General features: G+C 54.8%; 5 protein-coding genes across 5 annotated transcripts; 2 read left to right on the plus strand and 3 right to left on the minus strand.

Annotated features, from left to right (window-relative positions):
* Nucleotides 1–5986: 5986 nt before the first annotated feature.
* Nucleotides 5987–6415, minus strand: B0T26DRAFT_756017 (uncharacterized protein; the record flags this gene model as incomplete). Its single annotated transcript, XM_060446034.1, has 2 exons — nt 5987–6332; nt 6411–6415. The coding sequence occupies 2 exons, from the start codon at nt 6413–6415 to the stop codon at nt 5987–5989; spliced, it is 351 nt and encodes a 116-aa protein (XP_060291620.1).
* A 1514-nt stretch (nt 6416–7929) lies between these two features.
* On the plus strand, nt 7930–9620 carry B0T26DRAFT_680198 (kinase-like domain-containing protein; the record flags this gene model as incomplete). The annotated part of the gene is made up of 6 exons (XM_060440464.1): nt 7930–7981; nt 8042–8280; nt 8326–8617; nt 8692–9044; nt 9125–9281; nt 9403–9620. The coding sequence occupies 6 exons, from the start codon at nt 7930–7932 to the stop codon at nt 9618–9620; spliced, it is 1311 nt and encodes a 436-aa protein (XP_060291621.1).
* A 1260-nt stretch (nt 9621–10880) lies between these two features.
* B0T26DRAFT_756019 (eukaryotic integral membrane protein-domain-containing protein) lies at nt 10881–12119 on the minus strand (the record flags this gene model as incomplete). Its single annotated transcript, XM_060446035.1, has 2 exons — nt 10881–11640; nt 11743–12119. 2 exons carry the CDS (start codon nt 12117–12119, stop codon nt 10881–10883), a joined length of 1137 nt encoding a protein of 378 aa, XP_060291622.1.
* A 5284-nt stretch (nt 12120–17403) lies between these two features.
* On the plus strand, nt 17404–19544 carry B0T26DRAFT_459458 (WD40-repeat-containing domain protein). Its single transcript, XM_060435143.1, has 3 exons — nt 17404–18812; nt 18869–19300; nt 19352–19544. Exons 1-3 carry the CDS (start codon nt 17565–17567, stop codon nt 19373–19375), a joined length of 1704 nt encoding a protein of 567 aa, XP_060291623.1. The 5' UTR covers nt 17404–17564; the 3' UTR covers nt 19376–19544.
* A 1365-nt stretch (nt 19545–20909) lies between these two features.
* Nucleotides 20910–23763, minus strand: B0T26DRAFT_459504 (major facilitator superfamily domain-containing protein). Its single transcript, XM_060435144.1, has 4 exons — nt 23033–23763; nt 22132–22959; nt 21781–22071; nt 20910–21702 (listed from the first exon to the last, which is right to left on the minus strand). The coding sequence occupies exons 1-4, from the start codon at nt 23479–23481 to the stop codon at nt 21315–21317; spliced, it is 1956 nt and encodes a 651-aa protein (XP_060291624.1). The 5' UTR covers nt 23482–23763; the 3' UTR covers nt 20910–21314.
* Between the last annotated feature and the right edge of the window lie 822 nt (nt 23764–24585).

A 24585-nucleotide genomic window follows, 5' to 3' on the forward strand; every position in this document is an offset into this window, starting at 1 on the left:
TGATGGAAGGTGGGTTTCCCTGTGTCTTATTCGCCAAGGCTGAAAAACTTTGGCCGGCTTCAGTGTCGAGCCAGTCATCCCACGGACACGCACACAAAAGAGGCTGACGGTGGGAATCTAGGCCCTTTTGCCTTGAACGTTTGGCCTTTGGTGCTTCTGTGGTGGTGGGGGGGGGGGGGAGTGGGAGTCATTTCGCACAAGGGTGGTAAGGGGGGTGTGAGCCCGAAGAGGGAGGGGGTTGGGTCGGTCGGTGCGGAGATCCTTTTGTGGATAGGACAGATGCAGGCAGGGGAGGGGGACCCGTGGAGGGTGCAGGGCCAGCGCAAGCCTTGCAGGACGCTGCCGTGTGCAGCAAGGGATGACAGGGAGTGGGTTGGCGGCACAGGATGGAAGTCGGGTGGGACGGGGGAAAAAAGCTGCTTTGTCTCGAGCATCAATCAACCTTGCCGCCACTTTTACCCTATCACCGCATCACGGCTTCCCTGGTGAACAGAGCGCCTGCCTTAGCTATGCAAGCTTCTGACGCCGAAGGGTCTTGGCACTAGATGGTCACGTGCTCATCCATGTGGGTTAGGGCGCAGATCTTGAGGCGGCAAGAATAAGGCGCTCTCAATTAGGATACCGCGGCCTGATAAGGAAGGCCTCTCGAGGTGCCCGCCTCTCGCTTGTTCCCCGCTCGTTCCCCGGACCAGAGCGCTGCTAGTATCGGGCTTTTTCTCGGCCCGTTAGATGAAAGAGGTTCTGATACTCTCGATAAATATCAAGCGATCTTTCCTCTTGTGCCCGAATGCAAGCTTGTGCTAGCTTGCGTCGAGCTTCCTTTCAGCCCAACCCAAATAGCGGCGTTGTGATAATTCAGCCCTCGCTTGTTTATTAGGTTGGTTTTGGCAAAAGGGGTTCCTGCCAAATTATTTAAAATATTATAGCTCGAAGCGGACTTGATTGGAGACTAGCTATAAGAGACATGGGGAAGCCTTGGAACAAGATCTAATCCATTTATATCGTGGTTTCCAGAAGGATATTTGGGTAGGTTATGCCATGGTAGTGTTGATATCCGTATCGCACTTACAATTGAACCAGGGCCGAAGCGTGTTCAGAACGGGATGTTATTGCGGATGCGGAGCTTCTCCCTTTTCCATAGTTCTGTTCATCTTTCCCTTGGCTCAGCTCGCAGGTTCTTGGATCCTTGGCGATGTTCGCCTGAGACATTTCTCCGCCTCCACATCATTGCATGGCATGCGGGTCGGGCCCGCAGATTTCACTTCACCTCGCTGTTCGCCGTTGCACATCTTACCCGATCTCCTGCCGAGCGAGTTTGGCAAAAGCACGCAGAAGCGGTCACCTATCTACGTATTATTATTTTCTAGACCCTGTGTCAGATTGCGATGCGACGCGTGAGCCCTTTGTCTCGCCTGTTTTTGCGCGTGCGATCCAGCAAGAGCAGCGGCGCGGTTCCTCATATTCTCGCACATCCAATCTTACCCAGCCGCTAGCATGCTGTGACGTCGTTGTTCTAGAGAACACTATTGTTTCCGGTTGAACCCCAGTGCATTTTCCGATCCCGACTCGGGCTCGACTCGGGCACAAAATAGACCTGAGGTGTGGTTCGGAACATCTCTGCCGATCAGAAGTCACCGGAAACTCTGGCACAGACGATGTGGTCTCGCTTCACAGCTGCGGCCGATGGGCTAAGGTATCCGAAGCTGCTAGCACGTGCGTGTGAGGTAAAATTGTTTGGGGGATGGTGCCTTCCCCATCTTACCCGATTCGGCACTCGCCCAGAAAACGCCCAGAATGCTTGAATCACCCAACCCTTCGATTTGAAAAGCCCGTAGTTTTCGACCCCCCTTTCCCCCTTTCCCCCTTTCCCCCTTTCCCCCTTTCCCCCAAAGAAAACTGGACCGAAGAGTGGGAGGAAAACTCTCCGCTAGAGACCAAAGTGTTATCGCTGCGACGAGACAAATGCCATTTTGTTTTCCAATGCACGTAAGGTAAATAAACATCCAACCAACGGGGCTATTTATTTTTAAAATCGGCACCATGGCCGCGCTCGACTCGGCCTGGCCGCTTTTAGGACCTGCCTAGCGACGCTCTCTCTACCTTCCCTTTCGCGGCAACAGAATGGATGCGGAGTATCAAGGGGGTTGCTAAGAGGGGGGCTCGGACGGGCGGTTCGCTGGATGTGGGAGGAGCCAGCCCAGTCCAGGGCAGGGCAGCCAGCCCGCTGCATTTTTCCTTGGGTCTGCAAGGATTTGCGGCGGAGCGCAGGTGTGGGCAGATCGAATCGCCTGGCGCAGAAGGTGGTCGTCTCAAACAGGGCGCGGGCCACACAGGCCCAGAAACCCTTCCCGGCGGCGCTGCTGCTGGCCCGCTCGCACATGGGTTTAGGTTCCTGTGGCTGTTGGCCGCTGGCCAGTCCCCAGTCTAAGGCAGGAATGTCGGGGAGGAGCTGCCCCCGTATATGTCAGGTGCTCCGCGCCAGGCACCGAACCCGAGTCCCGCTGGTAATTAGTAGCCTCATCAGCTGCGAGTTCCTTTCCCTGAAGATGTGTGACTTTACCATGAGCTGTTTTTGTATATGTATACCTATCCCGCCACTCCACTTGGTTCGGCTTTGACTTCCATAAATCCATGGATGGTAGTCAACATGTCCCAGCCCTTCGCGCCTGCCCACCTCGAGGGACGAAGGAATGCCATTGCCTTGCCGTTGAAATGATGACGGTAGCTCCTTTCTGCCCCGTATCTTACTAGTACGAGGTTAAGTTATTTATCGGGCAACCAGAAAAACCTTGTTGGCTTGCGAAGCTGCAGCCTCCCGGCTCGAAAGGTCTTTTTGTCTTTTCCCCAGCCTACTTAGGACAGTGGAGGTGGAAGTCATGGGGTGTTGGCTTCTCCGAGACCTTCCTTCCCTTTCCCCTTTCCACCGCACCCCAGTGGAGTTGTGGAACATTGCATCATGTCGCCGCTGGTGTTGTTTGTTTGAGACAAGGAAATTGTCTATCTATCCTTTCCTCCCCCCCTACTCTCACACGCCTGCCAGGGAGGCTAGAACAAACTGTAGACGGGTACGAGGTAGGTACGTTTATTTCTGTGCAGGAAACCAAATGTTTGACACAACAGCCGACCGGCCGGCCGGCCGACGGTCTCGATTTTGCAGATGATGGCCGTCGGGTCTGCCCAACGCGACGGGTCCGACAACAGAGACGAGGCGCAGGCGGCTGTAACAAGGTGGCGGCCTAGTTTGGTCTTGTCCCCTGGGCGGAACCGAGGGGAAAAGGCCCGGCCAAGACTAACAGCGGCGCGGATCGGTTGACAAGTCGTCCGCGCCGCCCAAGTGTGCGGCTTGCCGTTCCGGGGTAATTATGTTTCACCCTTGCGTATGACGTGTGCGTTTGTACCACAGGGCACGAAGTAGCACATTCCAAAATACGGACTTGAAGAAGGGGGGGTGTGAGTTTGTCGCTTTCTGTGTTTGTTGTGCGCGGACTCACCCCTGTGAGGCCGAAGAAAAGGGGCGGTCCCAAGGAAGAAAGAAGAAAAACAACCCGGATTGCACCGCTTCTCTCACTCAAGCTTTATTACCAACAGTGTGTGTACGCTCTAATTAGGTATGTTTCCAGCACCCCCCCCCCCCCCCCCAAACGCTGAGCCCCTTTGCTTTTCGATAACTTAGCCTTTCCCACCAGACATGCATGCAAGTGGAGGTGGCATCCGCCCTCGCCGCCACCGCCGCCCACGCCGCCGCCAGGCTGACGACTGGGGCGCAAGGACCTGACTGGCAGAGTTTTGCGCATCGTCACACAGGAGGAGGCAAGGACTGCGGCAGATATGCCTCCTCGGCCAGGCTGAGAGTATAAATATATGCATGGCAGATATGTCCAGTTGCGTTGTCGAGAGCCATCATGCCAGTCATTATCTACCTTGATAGCTTCCTCCCTTGGTGTCCGCAGTAGTTACAATGAGGTGATTACCGTCCATGGAAACTTTGTCTCGACAGCCAACAGAGCGTTCTTCCCGCAGCTGCTCAAACCTACGAGAAGCCACGGCGCCGAGCAGAAAAGCCGAAGTTAATCCTAGATGCTGGTACCCACCGCTCAGTACCTGCTCTTCGGTTCCGCACCATATCTAACGGCGGTCTTGCTCGAGGCTTCCCAAAACATGCTCAGGCCACTTAACCCCAGGCATCCGTTGAGATTGTGACGTCGGCTGTTGACTTGCACATGCCGGGACGGGCCGAGCTGGTTTGCCGTGACTAGCCGCTAGACTCTAGAGTAAATGAAGAGATTCGAGAGCTGCGCATCCGAACTGCTGGTCTCTTGTCAGTGGAAATGCAAGAGACAAGAGAACGCCGAAACGAGAACGTCTCTCTGACTTAACCCAGCGACCTGCCGTCGTCTCGGTCAAGGAGAAGTCTTCTGAGCCGTCATCCCTCTTGCGCCTCTGACGGGCAAGAGAGCAATGTCAAGAGTGTTTCGGCAACCTTCGTCTCTCCATCGAAGAGTGTGATGCCCTCCATTTTAGTGAGCGATCGTTTAGTTTGGGCTGGCGGAGGGTGTCACCGGTAGAAGCATATAGCGTCGGCGAACAGTGTCGAGATGGCTCGCCAGATAAAAGAAGGTAAACATCGCACGAGAGTGCCCAAGTTATACATGGACAATGTCATGGAACCAATTCTAGATCAGTCTGGTCAAAATGAGCCCTCTGCGGCTGTAGCACCCCCTCTCCAAAGGTGAACTTACCCCCTATACTTAGACCAACCCTCTTTATTGCCTGCATCACCGTCAACGTCGAGACGCGGCAGTCAACTAGGTAACATGAGGAAACCAACAGCGGAGGCCGCAGAGAAGCTTTACGCAGCTCGACCCCGTTCCCCTTGCCTTTCACGACGGCCCGGCCGCGGCAGCCGAGTGTGCTCTAGGCACTAGCCGGGGGAAACAAGGATTGGTATCTCTGTTGAAGCCCTTGCAGCATTTAACAATGGCGACGATCGCCCCCTTGGGCCATAGTCCCGCAGATCTCTGTCGCTGTCTAACGCCAAACAGGAAAGTGACCAGAGCCCGCGACATGCCCAGACATGCTATGGACAAGACCACACGCCCAAATCGCTCCCCACGTCTGACATGCCCCGGTGTGTATCAGCGTCGTGGTAGGTGTATACCAGCGGGCGGCCTCGAATGGGTAGATGGAGGTTTCCTTCTCTCCAGAGCAAATACATAGCCCAGTCAGTGCTTTCGACGGGGGGCCAGCCGACACCTGACAGGTGGTCAGGGTGGGCTGCCAAGTGGCTAGCAGTCCTGCCACAGGGCCGTTGCGAGTTTGGAAAGGCGTCGAGTCAGCAATATAACCTAGGCATGGTAATTACGCGTATGTCGCTGGGGAATTCCTTACGCAGATAAGGCAGTAGTAACTCAATAACCCCGATATTTACCCGACCACAGTATCCCCCAGTTCTTATTCGAATAGGTCGCTGAACTCAGCTAATCACCGATCGACCAAGGTCCGATGTAAATCCGGCATGGCATATTAAACGAAAGGACGTAAAAGAAGAAGTCAGTCTTACTCAGCTTAGACTGAACAGTCCAATCCCCGAATAACCACCAAGGTAGGTAGATACCTTACGTAGCGGTACTTGAGGAATAATAACGATCATTGGCAATAAATGGCCGAGCAAAAACTTCTACGACGTAATTACCTAGTAATAGTCCAAGCAAAGAGATTGGTCCCTTCCCTTTGGATACAAACCACGAGGCATAAGTATTTTTCACAATAGTAGAGTCATTGGTAGACTAAAATCATATCGTGTAATATTCGAGTGGAAGACCAGCTCCCACCCCTAGACTTTGGTTCTAAGCTTTGAAAAAAAAAGAAAAAGAGAAGTAACCGACATCAAGTCGCCTGTTTCCCGGTAGAAGTAGTAGGCAATAATAGGCATGCCCTGCATTCCTCAACCAGTCTTCTCTTCTTGTCAGAGCCTTGTTGCACCTACTTACTTACCTCCCTTCTTCTTCTTCGCAGCCTCGACGGCAGCCAATTCAGCGACCCTGTCGGGCTCTTTCTTCGCTGCCTTCTTCGCTTTCTTAGCTTTTCCCTTTGCCCGCCTTGCTTGCAGGGCCGCCTCGTTCTCGGGGTTCCTGAGGACCTCGGTAGCGACACTGTTGCCCTGCACGTAGTGCATCGTGTAGAACTTGCTCTCCCCCCGCAGACTGGCGGTCGAAAGGCGGATTGTAGTGTGGGGTGGTTTAACCGTGCTCGTTGAGGCCGCGCTGCTCGAGGCGCCGGCGGCGCTGGTTGAGGCGGCTGTCACGGTGGTGCCGCCGCCGTGCGGGCCATTCCTAGATGTAGGTTGGCGGTTAGGGTGTCCAACGCGAAATTATCACCACAAACACGGACTGCACTTTTTCTTCTTTTACTGCATGAAAAGTGGGATGAGGCAAGTTTGAACTGTTCACTCACATAACCTCGGCCTAGTCAAAGGTCATCGGCCCGAGACTTCCCCACTGGCCTCCTGCACTTTGTGATTGGTGGACGTTCCAGGTATGAGTGCTGGATTGTTTGAAGTAGTCCTCTACAAGGTGTTGGTTCTGGTTCTTCTAGGTCTGGTCGCAGGAGGCATTCTATATAACGTTAAAAGGCATGTCGACGGTGTTTGGCCTTGAATTCCTGTGCTACTAGTCGAGTTGGACGAGAAACAGAAAATGGTGGAGATGGAGAGTTGAGGATGCTTGATTCTGGATGCTGAATACCAGACCAAAGCCCACAATGCAAGGCCGACGGTTTGGCCGTGATGATATTGCAGCTGTCCATATAGCTACTGAAATCACCATGGGCGTGGAAACATGTCAGCCGGCCCCAACGGCATCCACAAGAGAGAGACCTTGGCTGACATGAAGATGGTGTTGGCATAGCCTCTAAGCTTAGATGAGTCCGTCTTGCTCACTCAAAAGGACATGCTTGTTTCCAACAGAGGCCTGTCTCGAGGCTGTGACAGGCCAGCTGGCTCTGTTTTTACTAGCTCCCTAGACTTTGTGCCGCCATTGCCCCTTGCAATCAAGGCCGTCTAAGTTTCAATCATAATCATGTGAGAGACAGACGGCCGCTCAGCATTGTGCCTCGCTCGATACAGTGAGATTTAAACTGGGCCTACGGTGGTTGTTATTGAATCGGTTGGAGCTAGAGCTGGAGCATCTCAGGTGTCTATTTTCAGATCTTTTCAGAGCCCACTGTTCGTGCTCCAGATGTTGGCGCATTGTGCCGTCAGCGAGGGATATATAACCGGGGCTAGGGATGATGATTACTGGTTGATCAAGGCGGAGCATGCTATTTCCAGGTCCAAGTGGTCCAGGTATCGGGCACACTATCTCGGAATGGCTAACTGACCGACTAGGTAACTAGCTTCGCAACAAAAGTCGAGTTGTTTTGGACTACGCCGTCGGCGGGCGCAAAGAGTCAGTGACGCAATAAGGAAACAGGCTGCCTCGGATTCATAAGGGGCGTTGGGAGTGAACAAGGTCAGCTTACACCGCTGGCCGTGCGCACTCACAGGATTGGGTTTCAATTAGTTCGAGGCACAACTGTTCTTCAAACGAGTCTCACGTCTACCTAACTGGCCGAATCAAGGCGGGTATCTTAATATGGACCAGCCACCTTGGGTAAGGTATTTGGTGCAGTATATGGTAAATATACCTACCTACCTACATACCTTACCTTACCTACGGGGTACCACCTTGGACTCAGTGTTCACCAATGGAAAGTGCCTCAACCAGGAAGTCCCTCACACTTCAATTAATCTGCCCAAAATGGGCGACCTCGCGGAACTCTCAGCATCAATGCCCGTGGGACACTTCTGCATATAAGGAAGTAACCATTTCCATACCTATCCAGGCCATGACAGCCTCGTTGCATTCCCCATTCCCCATTCCCCTTCCATAGATGTCAATTGAATCGGAGCGCCGCCATCATCATCACCATCCAGCGAGCGAAGGTAAGACGACAGACGCGGCAAAACCAGCAAGCGCTCAAACAAACAACAATACCTAAGCAGCCACAAAGCACACAACATCAAGCAACGGCCCCAACAACATCGCGTACGCGCATTCGCTTTACAAGCCGGACAGGTCGTCGAATAACCTCCTCCACAAAGAGGAAGACCTGGCGAGATACTACAAGGGTGACCATCATCCTGTCAACATCGGCGACGTGTTCGAGGGAGAACATGGCCGCTACAAGGTGGTCCGGAAACTAGGCAGAGGAGGCTTCTCCCTCGTCTGGCTTGTATTCAAGGTGATGATGGGGGGACAAACACGTTATGAATGGTTTTCCCTCAAGACCGTAGTTGCTGCCTCCGCGACGGGCCCCTCCAGAGAACTCGAAATGTTGGACATGCTCAAGGACACACCAGGCATTGTCAATACCGTCGAGACATTTACCTACAAAAGTAGTAATGGGATCCATATCTGCATCGTGCAAGAACTCCTAGGGCCCTCGATTGCCCGCGCTCTCGCGAGGAATCCCCCGTTTGACCCATATCTGCGGCTGGAACCCACGACGACACTGCGCATGGCAAAAGAGCTTCTAACTATGCTCGTAGGCCTGCATGCCAGGGAAATAGTGCACGGCGGTAAGGGCTTCTTTCGAGCCACAGACTGACTGCACTCTCGCACTGGAGGCTGACTCGAACATGGAATGAGACAGACATCAGTGCTGGCAACGTCGCCCTCACCGTCAAGGAGCTGCAAGGCCTGAATGAAACCCGGGTCAACCAGTTTCTGGGAGAGCCGTACTTCTGGCCTCTGGAACGCGTGGACGGAAAACCCCTTGGCGCCGGCCTGCCCAAACACACCGTGAAGAAGGTCCGGTGGGAAATCTGGGAAAGCGAACATACCGAACGCAACCACCTTCGCCTCCTCGACTTTGGCGAGTCCTTCTTCGAAGCCAGACCTCCCCGAGAGATTGGCGAGCCCCGTCAATTGAAGGTCCCAGAGACTATCTTCAAAACTGACAGACCGCTCGACCACAGACTTGACCTGTGGCGCGCAGGCTGCGTAGTATTTTACCCCTCGAAGCCTGCACACCTAGGGAGCAAGGGAGAAACAAGGGGAACAGACAGCTGATTGATGGGTATTAGATATACTTCATGGTGTTCGGCCGCTATTCGTTCACGGAAACCACTCCTGATGCTGCCCTCGTGCACCAGATGATTCACTTTGTCGAGGACCTGCCCAGCCAGTGGCAGCCGCAGTGGGAGAAACTGAAGAGGCAAGACCCAAGCGGATATTCCAGCGGTGAGCAGAAAAAAGCAATCCCCTTCAAAGTGACCCGTCCCACCTCTGGGCTCTCTATCTCAAGTACCTTAAGTTGTCTCAAAGGGACCACGACTGCTAACAACGCGATTCATAACCTCAGCCGACGTCAAGCCCAGGAGGTCAAAGCTGGCCGAACAGTTTCTCACCGTCTTTGCTAGCCCGTCCGAGGATGATGACGAGGATGAGTGGAGCGACTATTGCAGGCTGAAGAAGCTGCAGCCCGTGATTGAAGGGCTGGTTCGCTTCCGCCCGGCCGACCGCATCGGGGCCCAGGTTGCCCTGAACATGGTCAATCGGATTATTTCCGATGCCTACTAACGATAGGTCGTGTCCGTCCGTATGACGGCGTGGGGTTAAAGTTGCAGAAAACTGCCGCGGACAACTAAACGGCTGGACTGTTATTGTAAAATACACTGGATCCCGCTTTCTTCTTGATCATCGAATCCTCATTGTAGGCTTAAGGGTTGGCATGGTGAAGAAAGGGAGAACAATAATCGAGGCTAAATCGAGACCCAATCGAGACCCAATCGAGGCCCAACGAGTGTGCTGCAATATTACGTTTACTGAGAAATACCACTTGCAATGCGCTTACAAAACGGCATCCTCTCAAGCCATCTGCCTACTCACTTTCTAGCGACTTTACTTTGGCTGTCCACTGTCAGTATCTATTTGCCGAGTTTTCAGGGGCGTCACACAAAAGACAAAACATGTATGCAATTTCAGTGAACAAGGACAGAAAGACAGAAAGATCGGCCAAGGGACAAGGCGAGAAGTCCATCAGCCTCAACCTCGACACACCATTCGGACCAAATCCAAACAAACACACAGGTAGGTAGGTATGATTCATCAAAGCATAAAAAAGGACAGCCATCGTGCCAACTGAAACCCAGGACAAACCCCCATTCATCAAAAAATACGCTTAAACGCCTTGATATCCCACGAACCACGATTGCTCAAGCACAAAGCCAACCCCCAAGGCCAATCATGCGCAGGGAGACCGAGAGAGCGCAAGCACGCAAGAAATCCAGAGCAGAGCAAAAAAAAAACAAAGAGAGATTCCCGATTCCTATAGAAGAATTAACGTCCACACACACACCCACACAGACAGACACACACACCTAGTATACAACTTTAAAAGAGTCCAGGCCACTCACTCCCCTGCTCCGTCCCTCCGTTTTGGAACTCCTAGTAAACCCCCTCCCCAGCTCCTCCTAACACGAATCTGAACCTTTGACATGTCCGTATCATGCCCATGCCCATGCGGGCGCCGCGGCGCGCATGTAGTTTCCTCAACATCCCAAAAAAGGACCAGAACAAAAACAACCGTCTTTGTAAAAAACTCCAACTCCGGAACCTGCTAGACTACCAACTTTGAGACAAAGGGGGGGAGGGGCGAGGGCGACCTGAGGGGGAAGGGGGTTAAATATTCATTATATATTGTAAAAAAAAAAAAGGCAGTGCCTGCCCAAGGAGTAAAAAGATTGGGGGGTGAATAGTACCAGAAGAAGCACATGGGACAAAAAACAAGACACAATAACACATATCAGTCGTCCCCGTTATTTTTTAAATTCATTTCAATCAAGCACTGCCCCTATCGCCGTCGCCGTCCGGGTTATAGCTCGTCTCCCCCAGGAGCCCGCCGGCTTGGCTAGTCGTCATGGCGCTCTGGGTGCCAACGTGGGGTTGGGTCTGGACGGTGGGGCCCGAGGCCGAGGGCGGCGGGGGTTGTGGGATGGACGGGGGCGGCGGGGCGCTCTGGGCGCGGGACGCGGAGCTGGCCGTGGCGGCGTGCAGGCGCTGGTCGAGGGCCTTGAGGGCGAGGGCTCTCCTCCGCTCGGCCTCGGCGCGGGCGCTGCCGGGGACGCCGCGCGGCACGAAGCTGCTGCTGCTGGTCTCGCCGCGGGCGGCCGAGATGTCGGCGGCGCTGAAGGGCGCGCACAGGCGCATGGCCACCAGCACGCCAAAGACCTGCGCCGACAGGCTCTCGACGAAGGGGCGGACGGGACCGGGGAAGAACTCGGCAAAGGCGAACGTGTCGCTGGCGTCGCCGCGGAGGGAGCTCGACTGCGACGTGTCGAGATCGGGGAACACGGGCTTGTAGAAGCGGAGGTAGGTCCAGCTCGTCAGGAGGCCGTAGACGGACAGGAAGAAGGAGGCGCTCGTCAGCATGGGCGAGAGGCACAGCAGCGTCACGAGGCCGATGTAGACCAGCGGGAAGCGCGGCACGCGCATCGAGAGGATGCCGCGGAAGAGGGTGACGGTGTGTGCGGGGACGAGCTGGCTGAAGGCGACGAGGAACGAGATCTGTAGCGGGATGGTGCCGGCAATCGTCATCAATCTAAAGCAAGCAAGGGGCGCCCAAGGTTAGCGGACAGGAATCTCTATCTCCCCAAGAGGGGTGCTGCTGCTGCCAAGGACACAACGGGGGTACACAACATACGTCCAGCGCTCGTTGCGTGTAAAGGCGAAGAAGATGATCATGGTGCCGAAGCAGAGCGTGTTGGGGATGAGGGCGGCGATGAGCAGAAACTTGGCAAACTCCCTCGACGACCAGGCCCGCTCTAGATAGCGGCCGCCATGGTAGAGGGTCAGATAGGCGATGGTGAGGGTGAAGACGTTGCTCTCGACCAGCGTCGTCGTCAGGAAGGTCCAGGGATAGACGAGCGAGAGCTGAGGGACGAGGTTGAGGTAGGGGAGGACGACTTCCGTGTGTGCCGACCACTGGCGATACCTGATGGCCGCGCTCAGCACCGACTGGAGCGTCAGCACCACAAGCAGGATGCGCGTCACCGGCGGTATGTTTATTCGGGGCGGCATGGTGGGCGGTCGGAAATCGGGAAATGGACTGCGGCGGGTGTTGCAGTGCGGTGCGGTCCGGTCGGGGCCTGCTTGAAACTTTTTTGGAGAGCTCGTGTGTCGGGAGTCGGAAGTCGGGTGTCGCGCCTGGCTCGCATCCGTCCCAGTGGCTTCCTTCAGGTCTGCTGGCGGGTCCCACGATGCGATGTGCCCAGGCGTGCCAAGGCGTGCGGCAGGATTGTCAGCCCGAAGTTTTCCCCTGAGCCCGGCCAGATAAGGAGCTTATCGAATGTGACAGGGTGAAGGAAATTCAATGTTGCTGCCTCAGGCTGCAAGGCACAAATAAGCTTGTTTGATCGAGAATGGTTCGCAGAAATTATAAGGCTGGTCCGTGCTTCGTTTCCTGCGGGCTGACGGGAGGCAAGCACAAAGCCCGACCCGCCTCCGGTCCAACCGCTGGGGACCGATGGTGTCAGGCAGGGGCACGGCCTTCTCCCGCCTTGGAATTTGTCCCCAACGCCCCTGGTCTTGTGTCTTGTATTTGGACATACAGCACCGAAATCTAGCAGGCACCCGAAGAAAGCAGATGGACGGATCACCTCATCCTCTGGCCGATGTAAATAGGTAATCGAAGCTCACCTGTCACCAAGCTTGGCCATGGCCGAGTGAAGGTGAAGGTGGAACCCCAAAAGGAGAGTGCTCCCCGAGTCAAGAATCGAAAGCTACACTAGCCGAGCTTTGAAGGGTCCGAGACGGAGACCTAGCAGACTGCACACCCCTGCCTGCCTTTTCTGCCCCAGCCCCGGACACGTGTAAAAGTTTGTCAACCATTTGTTCGATCCTCCTTCCAGAAATCAGCCCAGGTCCACAAAAAGCCGTGCACCAAACACCGAGAAAAAGCTGCCTGCTCATGCCAAACACTCGCATTTTTCTCTCGAGAATATCGTGAGAGGCCTGCTGTGAACCCTCGTATGCCTCTCTTGGAGGAATACTGAGTACGGGCATTGTAGTGGCTGTGAAGACAAATGGAGAAAAAGGCACTGCGGGAGCCTCCACCGAGCCACCCCGGGCCGCCCGCACCTCCTGTAGTGTGCTGATCTTGCGCCACCTCACCTCTGCCCAGACCGCCAACGGTCCCCTGACATGACACAACGCGGAGAAGCAACTAGGCCTCATCAAAGGGCTAGCCCGCTGTCACTTTCTTTCACCTCAGGATGCAATGCCCCAAGCCCTGCTAACAACACCCAGTTTCAATCCAATCCGTCCGTCCAGCCATGTTGGTATATTCCGTACGGATACTGCGTGCTACATGGAACGACCCGTCTCAAAGCCTATTGTGGTCGAGCCGAGGGAACGGCGGCACGCCGTTGCTTCTCTCACAGTCCCGTCCGACACGTTTGTGCATCGCTGATGCAGCCTTTTTTCCTCCGCGGCAAGCAATGGGACCCCACGCGGGATCCATCAACGGTCGAATGCTGCTGTTGTCCTCCCCCTCCCCATTCCATCACCCCCCGCTTGTTGAATGTCCGCCTGCCTTTCTGCAACCTACCTACCTTACCTACCTTAGGCACACTCCGGGATCTGTAGGAAGTCGTCCCGTATTCCAACCATGCCATGCAATGCTAGGCCGGCCTTAAAAGATCGAGTCTGCAAAAGCTTAGCGAAAGCAAACCCGGCACCCTTACTGATGACTGATGACGTGCGTGCGTGCGACGGTGCAATGATATGTACCAATGGTGTGTCCTCGACCTGCACGTTGAAGCGCGGGCCTGTCCTGTCCTGTCCTGTCCTGCGTTGTCAAAAGACTGGCTGGCTGGTGGTCCATTACTTATCGCCCATCTGGTACGGTATTGGTAGCACAGTGCAAATTATATATATTGCCCCAAAGATAGGAACTTAATGTGCGGCGATGTGGCCGTTCGCCCGCATCCTGTTTCCCAGCGGGGTCGGTGGTTCCAAGCCTGCCCGGCTGGCCGTGACATGCGAGGTACGTATACTCGGTTCCACCACATAGGCATTGCCTCCTCGCCACTGTCGGCATCGACCGTCTTGCAGTCTTGAAATACATTCATGAGAATGCATCTTCTTTCACTCTAAGCAGTTTCTGTAGCTGTTGCTCCATATCTCAGTGTGAGAAAATAGGGGGACAAGAGGCGGGTCACGATGAGCATCTCGCACCAATCGAGAAATGTGGAGTGCCGCGGCGGGGGGACGGCTTGTTCTTGTATACCCCTGAAACCCAAATCCATCCAAATCGCCCCCCCGAATGGCCATGTCAAACCTGCGTCCAATCACCGACGCTCGTCCGAGAGATCGAAGACCCCAGTCCCATGGCACCCCGGCTCGCAAGCCTGGCTGACGAGCAACCCTTCCCGCGCCCCGTCTGATTGGCCGTCAGAACTCGGAGGGTAATGATCTGAAAATGGAGGTGTGCGGTGTAGTGCGGTGCGGGTCGCGGGTTGCGTCTGGAAACGCCAGAGCAGATCACACAACCGCGTTTCTGTTCTCCCCGAATAAGGCATGTACGTAAGACGGTGGTGGGACGGTACGGTTCTGGACGTTCGGATTGCACGTCCAGTCCCTCACTTACCTACCCCCTTCCATCTCCAAATCCCCAAATCAGTTCCCCCTTCAGGGATCCTGCAACAAGCCCTCCTGGGCGACCTGAGGGCCCTACTGTCGCTCGATGATGCGTTTGCCTTTTTGGTTGAACCATATCCGTAGCACCACATCTATATCCGGATTGCCGCTGTGCTGACACCGTTGACCGAGTTCAACTGACGTATGCTCTAGTACTGGCGCTTGTATCGCGATCGAAGTGCTAGACCAACCTAAAGTCTTTTCATCTGTCTCCGGGAAATATCACACCTCAAGGGTCTTTGAAGTGCGAGTTTTTTTTTTACCTCTTTTTCTTGTGCCACTGCCACTGCCGCGGCCCCGGGGCGTTTGCAGAGTTGCACCCCCCGTTGCAGAACCGAAAAGCCCAGATTGTGTGCATCTCAGCGGCGCCTTCCTGACACATCCCGTCAACATCCCATGCGTTTTCGACGCCGCCAGCCTACCTACCTAAAACTACGACACTAGTGGAATGGAGCAGGAACGTGGGAAAAGGGAGCGAGCGACGGGATTTGGATTTAGCCCGCCCTACCTAAACCAAGAGGTGCCTCTCCTTGGGTAAAACAAAAAAAAGAATGGAATTCTTCAATATTGGTAGTAGTTGTACGGGTTGCAGCCTTTTGCAGCGAACCACTCTCGCTCTCTTCTTGTCTCGACTCTTTTCTTCCTGGGTCTCAGGAGGCAGTCCCATGTGCGCTCGCATGAATTGCAGATCCCCCCCGGTCTTTATAATTTGGCATCGGATTTACGCGTACAGTCGTAGTGGAAATTTTAGAGGGTGTGCAGGGGGGGGGGGGGGGGGGGGTGGTCTGGTGCCTTGGTTTTTCCTTTGCGCACCTAAGCAAACTATTCTAGATCATCAGTCACTTTTTAGGTTGACGTCCGACATAATGCAAGCAAGAGACGGAGCGGGACGTTTGACGATACGTAAGCGGTGGTGGGAATGATCTAGAGTAGTTGAATGTCAGTGGTTGGCTCTAGTACGGTACGGGGGGAAACGTGTGTACATACGTATCCGTACTACGGTGCTAATATGGGATGCCCAAGTTTGATATAAGGCATCGAGGTTCGACTCTACGGGCTGACCAAAAGTACATACCTTGCCTTGGCATAAGTTGCCTTTTCCTGGCCCAACCTAAAGTATGGATGCATTCCCCGCCGTCAAAAGACGGAATAGATCATCTTACACTGCCTGCTGTTCTAGACTAATGGCAAAGGAAGCTTCACTCCGATAAACATCTAATATTCGTGGACAGAGTGTCTTCCATTCCATCTTCCTCGGCCTAACTTGAAAGTTCGAAGAAATACTAAGGTAGTATACCGTCTGCCTGCAACATCTAGTTTCGCACATGTGCGTGCACTAGATCGGCAGCAACGAGACAACCTGCAGCAGCGAAGAAGCCGGTCATTTTTGGGAGGGGGTTAGATCCATAACGTGCATGTCAGGCAGTCTTGAAGCATCCAATGTTGTTCCCGAAGAAATAAATCCCTAGCTGGGCCTGGGAACCCGACGCTCGGCTGCTCGTGCCGTCAGTCATATGACGGGGAGGAACCTGAGCGTTGGAGCGCTGTGCTGTGATTGAGGCAAAAAAGGTACATCCCAGATTCGTTACTCTCAAGCCCTGAAGAACAGTGTACTTGGTCGATTGGTGGGCGCTGTTTCGAATTAGAGGTACCGACAGGGGTACGTCTCCCCTCCAAGCCGGCCTTGTGGTGGCAGCCTCTTTTTCCCGCGCGTTTTGGGCGCTGCTGTTGGCTGCCGCGGCTGGCTCACAGTCATTCACCTTTGCTGCTGCTCCATGACATGGCGGGCGGGCTTGCAGTTGCTACTCCGGAGGCGTGCTGGGGTGTGCTTTCTCCAGCTTCGGGCTAGCGCCGTAGGTACCCAGGTACCTTAGCTTTTCCCTGTTTAGTCGCTCGCCTAAACACATGCACGCACGCACGCACGCACAGGGCCAGCACCCACTGGAGCATGCTAGGTTAGGCTGTTGCCCAGAGGCTGGTGGGTGTGGGGACACCTCGCTGGACCGAACCCGCCCTGGGCTGGACTTGACGGGGGTCTGGGTGGCGGGCGGGCAAGTGTGCACCAAATCTCAACCTTGCACTTTCGAGGTTCCTTTTCTTCATCCTTCAAACACCAAACCGAAAGCCAAAACCACCAAACTAAGGTGCTCTCGTTCGCAGGCCATCGCAGACGCGCCCGTAAAAAGATAGCAGCAGCAGCAGCACTGATCCCGCCGCGTCGCTCTCCATCTGCCGACTGCTGAGCATCGACCATGAAGGAACTGCTCGACACGGATCGAGTAAACTTTCTCGTCTGGAGGTTCGTTGTTTTGCCCGCCCTCCAACCACGGCCAAGATTTGAGATTTGAGGTACCTTTGGATTGCTAACCCGTCTGCCCTGCTTCTTGCTCTGCCTTCATTTCAGGTATCTACTCGAATCAAGTAAGTTTTTGTCACCCTTTTCCGGTCTTTAGTGCTGCCGTGTGTCCACGGCCGCCTGATTGTCCGTGTCGCTTCGCTTTTTGTGATGGGGTGGATTTCGAGACTGACTGACCGGCACGCTGCGCTGCTCCCGCCGTATTTCAGATTATCGAGAGACAGCCGCCCACCTTCAAAAAGAGTGGCGGATCCGCGCGCCTCATAGGCATTTTGATTTCGCGCCTCATGTCAGCAACTATGCACTAGTCGGTCTATTGCAGGAGGGCCTCATCTACGAGAGCTACCAAAGACAGTTCGCCGAACAGGTACGATAAGTTGCATCAATTCTACTTGCCCGCTTTTGCCTCATCTCATTTTTGCCCCGTCTCGTCGCTGCACCCGTCTGGGGCAGGGCAGGGTGGGACGGTGATGCGCTGGCTTTTCTGGGCAGCCGCAGTGCACCAGTGCAGTGCCGGGGTACTGACATTTTGGGTGCAGCAGGTGTCTCGTGGTGTGCCGGCAACGGCCGAGACTTCACGGGGGGTGTTTGGGCCGCTGAAATTCGAGCCCGCACACAAAGATGGAGAAGACGACATTGAAGAAGAGGACGACGAGTCAGATGCCGACGCTGATGCAGAGGCCGAGGCGGACCCAGAGCCAGAGCCGGAGGAGTTTGAGAACCCGCGAAAGCGCCCAGTTGATAGGCAGCATCACGCATTGCCCAATGCGTCCCCTGCTAAGCGGCAGAGACTGAGCAACGGTCATGAAAACGGGGCCGATTCAGCTACCCCAATGGACATTGACAACAACCACGCCTATCCGTCACCGCTGGAAGGCGAGCAAGCCGCATCGCCGCTGCCGCACACAGAGGGCCCCGACCAGGGCACGCAAGTCGACAAGGTGCACGAGCTCACGCAGGAAACCGTGTTTTTGCGCCTGGGCGTCGACGAGGCTTCTGAAGCGTCGCCCGCCCGAGCTAGCGAAAACCCTCTTGTACTGCTCTGCGAGTGGAACCCCCAAGACCCATCCATCTTGGCGGCTGCCGGCACCGATGCGCTAGCCCGCGTTTGGACTATCGATGCGCGTGGAGCCGCCCTAGAGTCGTCGGATAGAGAGGGCATGCTCGGTCACGTGAGCGACGCTGGTGTCAGCCGCCCCTTCATGAACCTGGTCGAGCCCGATGTACCCAAGAACGCAACCGTGTCCGCCATGGCCTGGAACTGGAGCGGCGACGCCATTGCAATGTCGATCGATATCGGCAGCAAGGCGCGCATCACTATCTGGGGACGTGATGGTACCAACTCACACCGTTTCGAGGGCCTCGAGTCGCCCGTCATCAAGCTGCGCTGGAATCCCAACAACGACCTCATCCTCGGCATCAGCCCCGAGAAAAGCAGCAGTCTGATCACGATATTCTCCGCCTCGACTGGCAACTCCATCTCGCATCTCGTTGAAGCTCACAACCTAGACGCCGATGCGCTTGATGCGACCTGGATCAGCGATACGGACTTCATCCTCTGCGGAGGCGATACTCTGATTAGCCTCCGCCATGTCCAGGGGCAGGGTATTACGCCTGGCAGGGCTTTCGCCACGGGGAGCGAAGAGGCCTTTAGCCATGTACAGTTTGACTGGCGTGGTGGGCTGATCGCCACGGCCAGTGACAAGGGTCACATTGACGTAAGTATTCCGCCTCATGATTGCAGAGCGAGCGTGGTCCTGATAGCATTCTACAGATTTGGAATGAGGCCGGCCAACGCCGCTCCATTTCCGCACACATTGGTGTGATTACTACTCTGCAGTGGCAACCACTGCAATCAGACGCTCCTGACAATGAGAGGCTGCTGGCTTCGGGCGGAGAAGACGGCGCCATATGCATCTGGAACGTGCACAGTTCGGACAACCGACCTAAGTATTCCATGACCATGACGCATTCGGTGCTCGCCCTCTCAATGACTCCTGATGGAGCTTTTATTGCTGGGGCAACGAGCGATAGGGTATTGATTTGGAAGGTAGGCGATCACGCCATGCCCAGAGCTAGCTGGACTAGGGTCCCACATCCCGGCTGGCAGAGCCCAAAGGTTCCCCCCGAGTCAGATGAGGAGTTCACGCCGTGTCTGGGATGGGATTCCGAGGGAAAGAAGCTCGTCTACGGCGCCAACAGCCGTGTAAGTTTACATCCTTCTATTTTCCGGTTCCCTATCGCTGACGCTATGTAGCTTGCTGTCATCAATTTTCGCTAGGTACGGAAAGCACTGCAAACCGATAGTAGCGGTCTTTCCCCCGGAATTCATCATCCCCGCCTGTCAGGATAGGGTCCTGTCCGCGGCGGGAACTATCGTTCAGTCTCTCGTGGAGGGCCAGGAACGTTCAATGATGCTCGACTTGGAACTCGACTGTCACGCCCGGCCGAATTAAGACGTGGAATTGCCAGACGGATTTTAGGGCGAAGCCATCGTTTACAGTCTGTGGTTCTCCAGCAGCCACCAGAGCCCGCCAATCCGTTCCTTTGCACAGAGGGCAACTCTAGGGAGGCGTCTGCAAGACGAGAAAATAGTCCTGGGCTTCTGCCAGTCCCACATCACAATCCTAACGCCATCCAGCCACCGGAGCCTGTTAACCCTTCCATTGGTAGACTGGAGAACTTTTTCAGGGAAACGGCGGCAAGGCGACGAAAGAGCTCCGAATCCTCCACAGTCCCATTGAGTCGTGGAAATGCCACACCAGCTGTTGGATCAGGCTCACGTCTCAACCCCCGTGTTCCAGAGCAGCCATCAGAGTCTGTCAAACCGTCCATCCGCGGCTGGGGCGACTTCTTCAAGGAGGCCGCAAGACGAAAAACTCTTTTGGGGCCCCCCACCCCTGACGCCTCCGATCCAGTCCCTGCCCCTATCGCCTCCGATCTAGCACCAAAGCCGGCGGGCCTATCTGATATGTCTGGACTTGGGAAGTATCTCTAAAGCAGCCTCTGAGCTATAGAAATCAGATCCGGCAGCTTAGAGAGGTGCGCCGACCTGCCTAACACCGCAAGTCATGTTCGCGGCAACTCGACGAAGCGGAGGCTACACTACTACGGCGGCTAGAATACGCGGCCAATGTGTGAGGATTAGCGATATTGGATATCGCTGATTAGCTCTGTTAGGGCATTGTTTGTTTGTATATGTAAGGTAATTAGCTATGTCTTCTCACGGCAGCGTGCTTGATTATTCAACGGCCTATCTGCCTATCTTGTTACGTTTATTGAGCGTGAACTCTCGCAGCCCAGAGAAAGTGTTTTAACATTTACCATCTGCTCTACCTTGTACTACTTCTATACAATAGAAGACAGGTATATACGGTAGTCCCAGTTCGCCCGATTATATGCTTTTACCAAGCCAAAAGCTAAAAACCACAGGTAGTCACTTAGCAGCTATTACCAACACCGTAATTTCACCAGGGCGGAGCTGTTACGGCTATCAGGTAAATTGCAGGATCGTCACATGATACTGCTACCAAACTATTCGCCTGTGTTGAAAGGATGAATGAAAGGAGACTCGCAAGTGCATGGCCGAGATTTGTTGCCGTATGCCCTGTCGCCCAGGCCCGTGTTGAGTCCAGCCCAGCGCGTGCTCTATTTGGCGAGATGGTCCCAACGCCCATCGGCTGTCTGCCATGCACGTTAAAAGACGAGAGCCATCGACTTCTTACTATATCGGTGGCTGGCTGGTAGGGGTTATAAAAAGATAGCCTGACTTCGTCAATACGATTCGCCGAACTCCAAATTGTGGAAATCACTATTTTTCACTTCATGTGGTACTGCTGCTAGTCTCTATGCCATTTATGCTACTTTTATTTTTCATTTTTCCTCTCAGAAAAAAAGTTAATTAATAATTAATTATATCCAGGATACGGAATATGCATTGAAGACGCTTGAGCAAGCATGCATGCTTTGCAAGCCACAAAATATATGAACAAGAGAAAAACAAAACAAAAACGCCGCTGGCCAGGGTATTTATCCTCCCTCCCCTTTTCTTTTCTCTCTCTCTCGCATCTATGATAGCAGAATGTAGATACCGCAAGAAACTAAAATAAAAAGGCTTGCTTAGCTGACTGATGACGCCAGCCGTCAGTCTCCTTTTTCCCCCCTTATCATTCTCCTATCTGGTTGGTGTATACCAAGCATGCCTATGTGAGGGTATATGATCAGACAGCATTGCCAGGCTCATTCCTGCCGGCCTTCTTGGGGACCGCGGCGCTGTTCGCATCGCCTGCAGCAGCCTCCTTCTCGGCGGCCGCGTCAACGGCGCCGTCTGAAGTGTTGTGGGCCGTGTTGCTGTCTCGGTCGTTGGCGACGGCGGCCAGCGGATGGACGCCGGGGGGCGCGGTCGGCGCGAAGGCACTCTTGGCACGGATGCGGTGGCCGTACATGTAGAAGATGACGGGGATGGGGACGAGCACGACGGCCACGGCACCCAGCAGCGTTGACGCCCACTGGATGCCCAGGCCGTCGAACATGTATGTAGAGAAGAGAGGGAATCCGGCGCCCGCGAGGGAGCGCAGGAAGGTGTTGCCGGCGATGGCAGATGCGGCGCTGTTGTTACCGTGTGGGTTAGCATTTTATGCATGACAAGGGGGAGATTAAGTCTTGATGTGTGGGAGAGTAACGTACAACATGAGATAGGCATCGACCAGATAGTTGAGCGACTGGAGGAAGATGGACATGAGGCCGAAGCCCGACAGGATGCCTGACAGCGTGGGCACGATCCAGTGCACGTCGGCACGGTACCCAGACCACCCGAACCAGAACAGACCGGCTGCGAATGACACGCCGCCCGCAATGACGCTCGGTAATCTCCATTCGGGAATTGGGATGCCGTTGTTGGCCGCCAGCTTGCGCTGGTACCACGGCTGCTGAAGCAGGACACTAATGCCGGCAAGAATTTGACCGAGAATCATGCCGCTAGTTTTCTATGTTAGCAAATATGCTGATGTAACTACGTATGAGGAAAGAAACACATACAAAAAGGTAAGGCCCGACTGGCCGGCGTTGAAGTGATGCACGCCCTGGAAAACAAAGGGGTATGCCGTGAGGAAAAGGTACAGCAGGCCGTAGATGAAGGCCATGTAAATGGACAGCAGGGTGACGATGGGCTCAGTGAAGAGCAGCCGCATCGGGCGTGAGAAGTTCTTCGTGATGAGCTCGCGGAGGTCGACCTCAATCTCCTCCTGCTTGGCGTGAATGCCCCAGTTCAGGGTACGGCGGCGCAGCTCCGAGGCCTTGCTGACCAAGATGACGGGCGGGTACGTCTCCTCGAGGAAGATGACGTCGAGCACAAAGGCAACGGCGCCCATGATGGCGACAATGTACGAGGTCCAGCGCCAGCCTAGGTACGACTCGACGATGAAGCCGCCGACGAAGGGCGCGAGCAGCGGGCCGGTGAAGACGGCCATGGAGAAGAGCGTGATGGCGATACCCCGTGTCCGATTGTCAAACATGTCCGAGAAGACAGCGGCCACGACGGCCAAGGGGCAGGCGCCAAAGAAGCCGGCGAAGAAGCGGCCGATAAGGACCGTCTGCAGATCCTTGGCCACGGCCGTGGCGATGTTGAAGATGAAGAAGCCGAACATGGCGATGAGAAGCGGCAGGCGGCGGCCCCTCAGCTCCGATAGAGGAGCCCACAGCGTCGGGCCCGTGGCAAAACCGAGGACGTAGAAAGACACACCCAGCAGGGCCACCTCAGACGACACGCCAAAGGTAGCAGCAACGGCACGAGTGGCGGCCGAGAAGATGCTCGACCCAAAGGCAGCTGTCAAAGTAGTGTAACCCAGCACGCCAGCAGTAACGAGTCTAGAGAGACGTGTGTCAGTGTCTGTTCGACCAAGGGGCTAGAGAGAAAAACAGAGAGAAAAATAGGACACACTTCTTGTTCAAGGGCCAATTCTGGGCGTGCAACGGGTCGTCAGGGCCGTCGAACTCGACGACGTAGTCTTCGCGGTCCTGGAGCATGGGCGGGTAGGGCTTGCCGGCGCCGAAGGAGGGCAGCGGCTTCTTGGATTCTCTGCTCCTGGGGTCCCTGCCGACGGTGGCGCTGTGCTGGCTCCGCGCCGTGTGGATGCGGCTCAGCTCGGTGGGATGGCGCTCGAGGTCTCTCTGGGTGGAAACACGGCTCATGGCGCCGAGGCCGCTTGCCGCCGACGACGACAAGCCCCCGCGCCGTACCGCGCCCCCGGTCTCGGATGACGACGCTGTCGAGACCGACGATGCCGATATCACCCTCTCAATCTCCTCGCTTCGTCGTTGGGGGAACATGTGCGGCGAGGCATCGCGCTCGGCCGCCTCGAGCTCACGGTCGACTTCGTCGAGAGTCATGACGCCTGTTTCGGGGCCTGATCAGGCGGTGGGTGGAATTGCCCCCCTTTATCTTTCTTGGCCGTATTGCGTTGTGTGTACTAAAACAAAAAGTATATATATATATATATATATATATATATAAGGTATATATATGTAGGCAAGTTGCGTATATATCAACACACTTAGCACTACTAATATGGAAGTAGAGACGACGGATTGGAGAGAAAGGGGGGCGCTGTGGAGGGTTTAATAATAAAAAAGTAGTTGCTAGACAGGGAAGTCCGGCACAACAGTTTCGCGGGTCGGAAGTATTATATATGTGATCCAATGTGTGCAAGGCAAGACAAGGTAGCCCAAGCTGCGCTGCAGGAACCAGAAAGAAACGACCCAAGCGAAGGTGGGATAGGTCGATTTAGGGTTTCTCTGTTCCTCCTGTCTGCGGGGAGTGAGTAAGTGACGGACGGGTGATTGTGGTTGGGAAGGCGGGGACGGGAGAGGGGGGATTGGAGCTTCCAATTGAGGATGCAAACAAGGTAAAAGTATTTAACAGCTTGTTCCCGCTTCCCGGTACGTGTACAGATAGATGTTCGTCCCACGGAAAGCAGGCGAACGAAACAGAGAGAGGTGTGAAAACGTGGTAATCATGGAAATGAAATTTTCAATCCTTCGCAAGCTCGGGTCCATAGAGGCGAGGCGACCTTCGGATGTCGGCACTCGCGTTTTTCGATCTTTGATCCACGGGCCCGTAGCAAGCAGCTCTCGCCAGGATCTTCCTCGCCAAGCCCCGTCATATGTCATTAGATCCAGTTTTCTTTGCCCCTTCCTCCCCGCCTTTGTTTGGTGCATTGGATATGTGCGTATCCGTACTTCAATACATGTGAATTGTGAACACCTGAGTAAGGTGTTTTGGCATAAATCGGCCCTGCAGCTTCCTCACCTTGCATTGCATGCGCTGCTCTGTGGATTATCCACTCATCTGTTGACAGTATCCGTACTGATCAATATTTGGAGCTTTCTGTGAGGAGCTCCACTGCATCCTGTCAAGCCCGCGTATCTACCTCGGTAGCTTCCTTTCGCTTGCCTTAGTCAGATTGGTATAATGACGCACGGCAACGGTGCTGG

The sequence above is a fragment of the Lasiosphaeria miniovina genome, assembly GCF_030549165.1.
Source record: "Lasiosphaeria miniovina strain SMH2392-1A chromosome Unknown B0T26scaffold_7, whole genome shotgun sequence".
Classification (NCBI taxonomy): Eukaryota; Fungi; Ascomycota; class Sordariomycetes; order Sordariales; family Lasiosphaeriaceae; genus Lasiosphaeria; species Lasiosphaeria miniovina.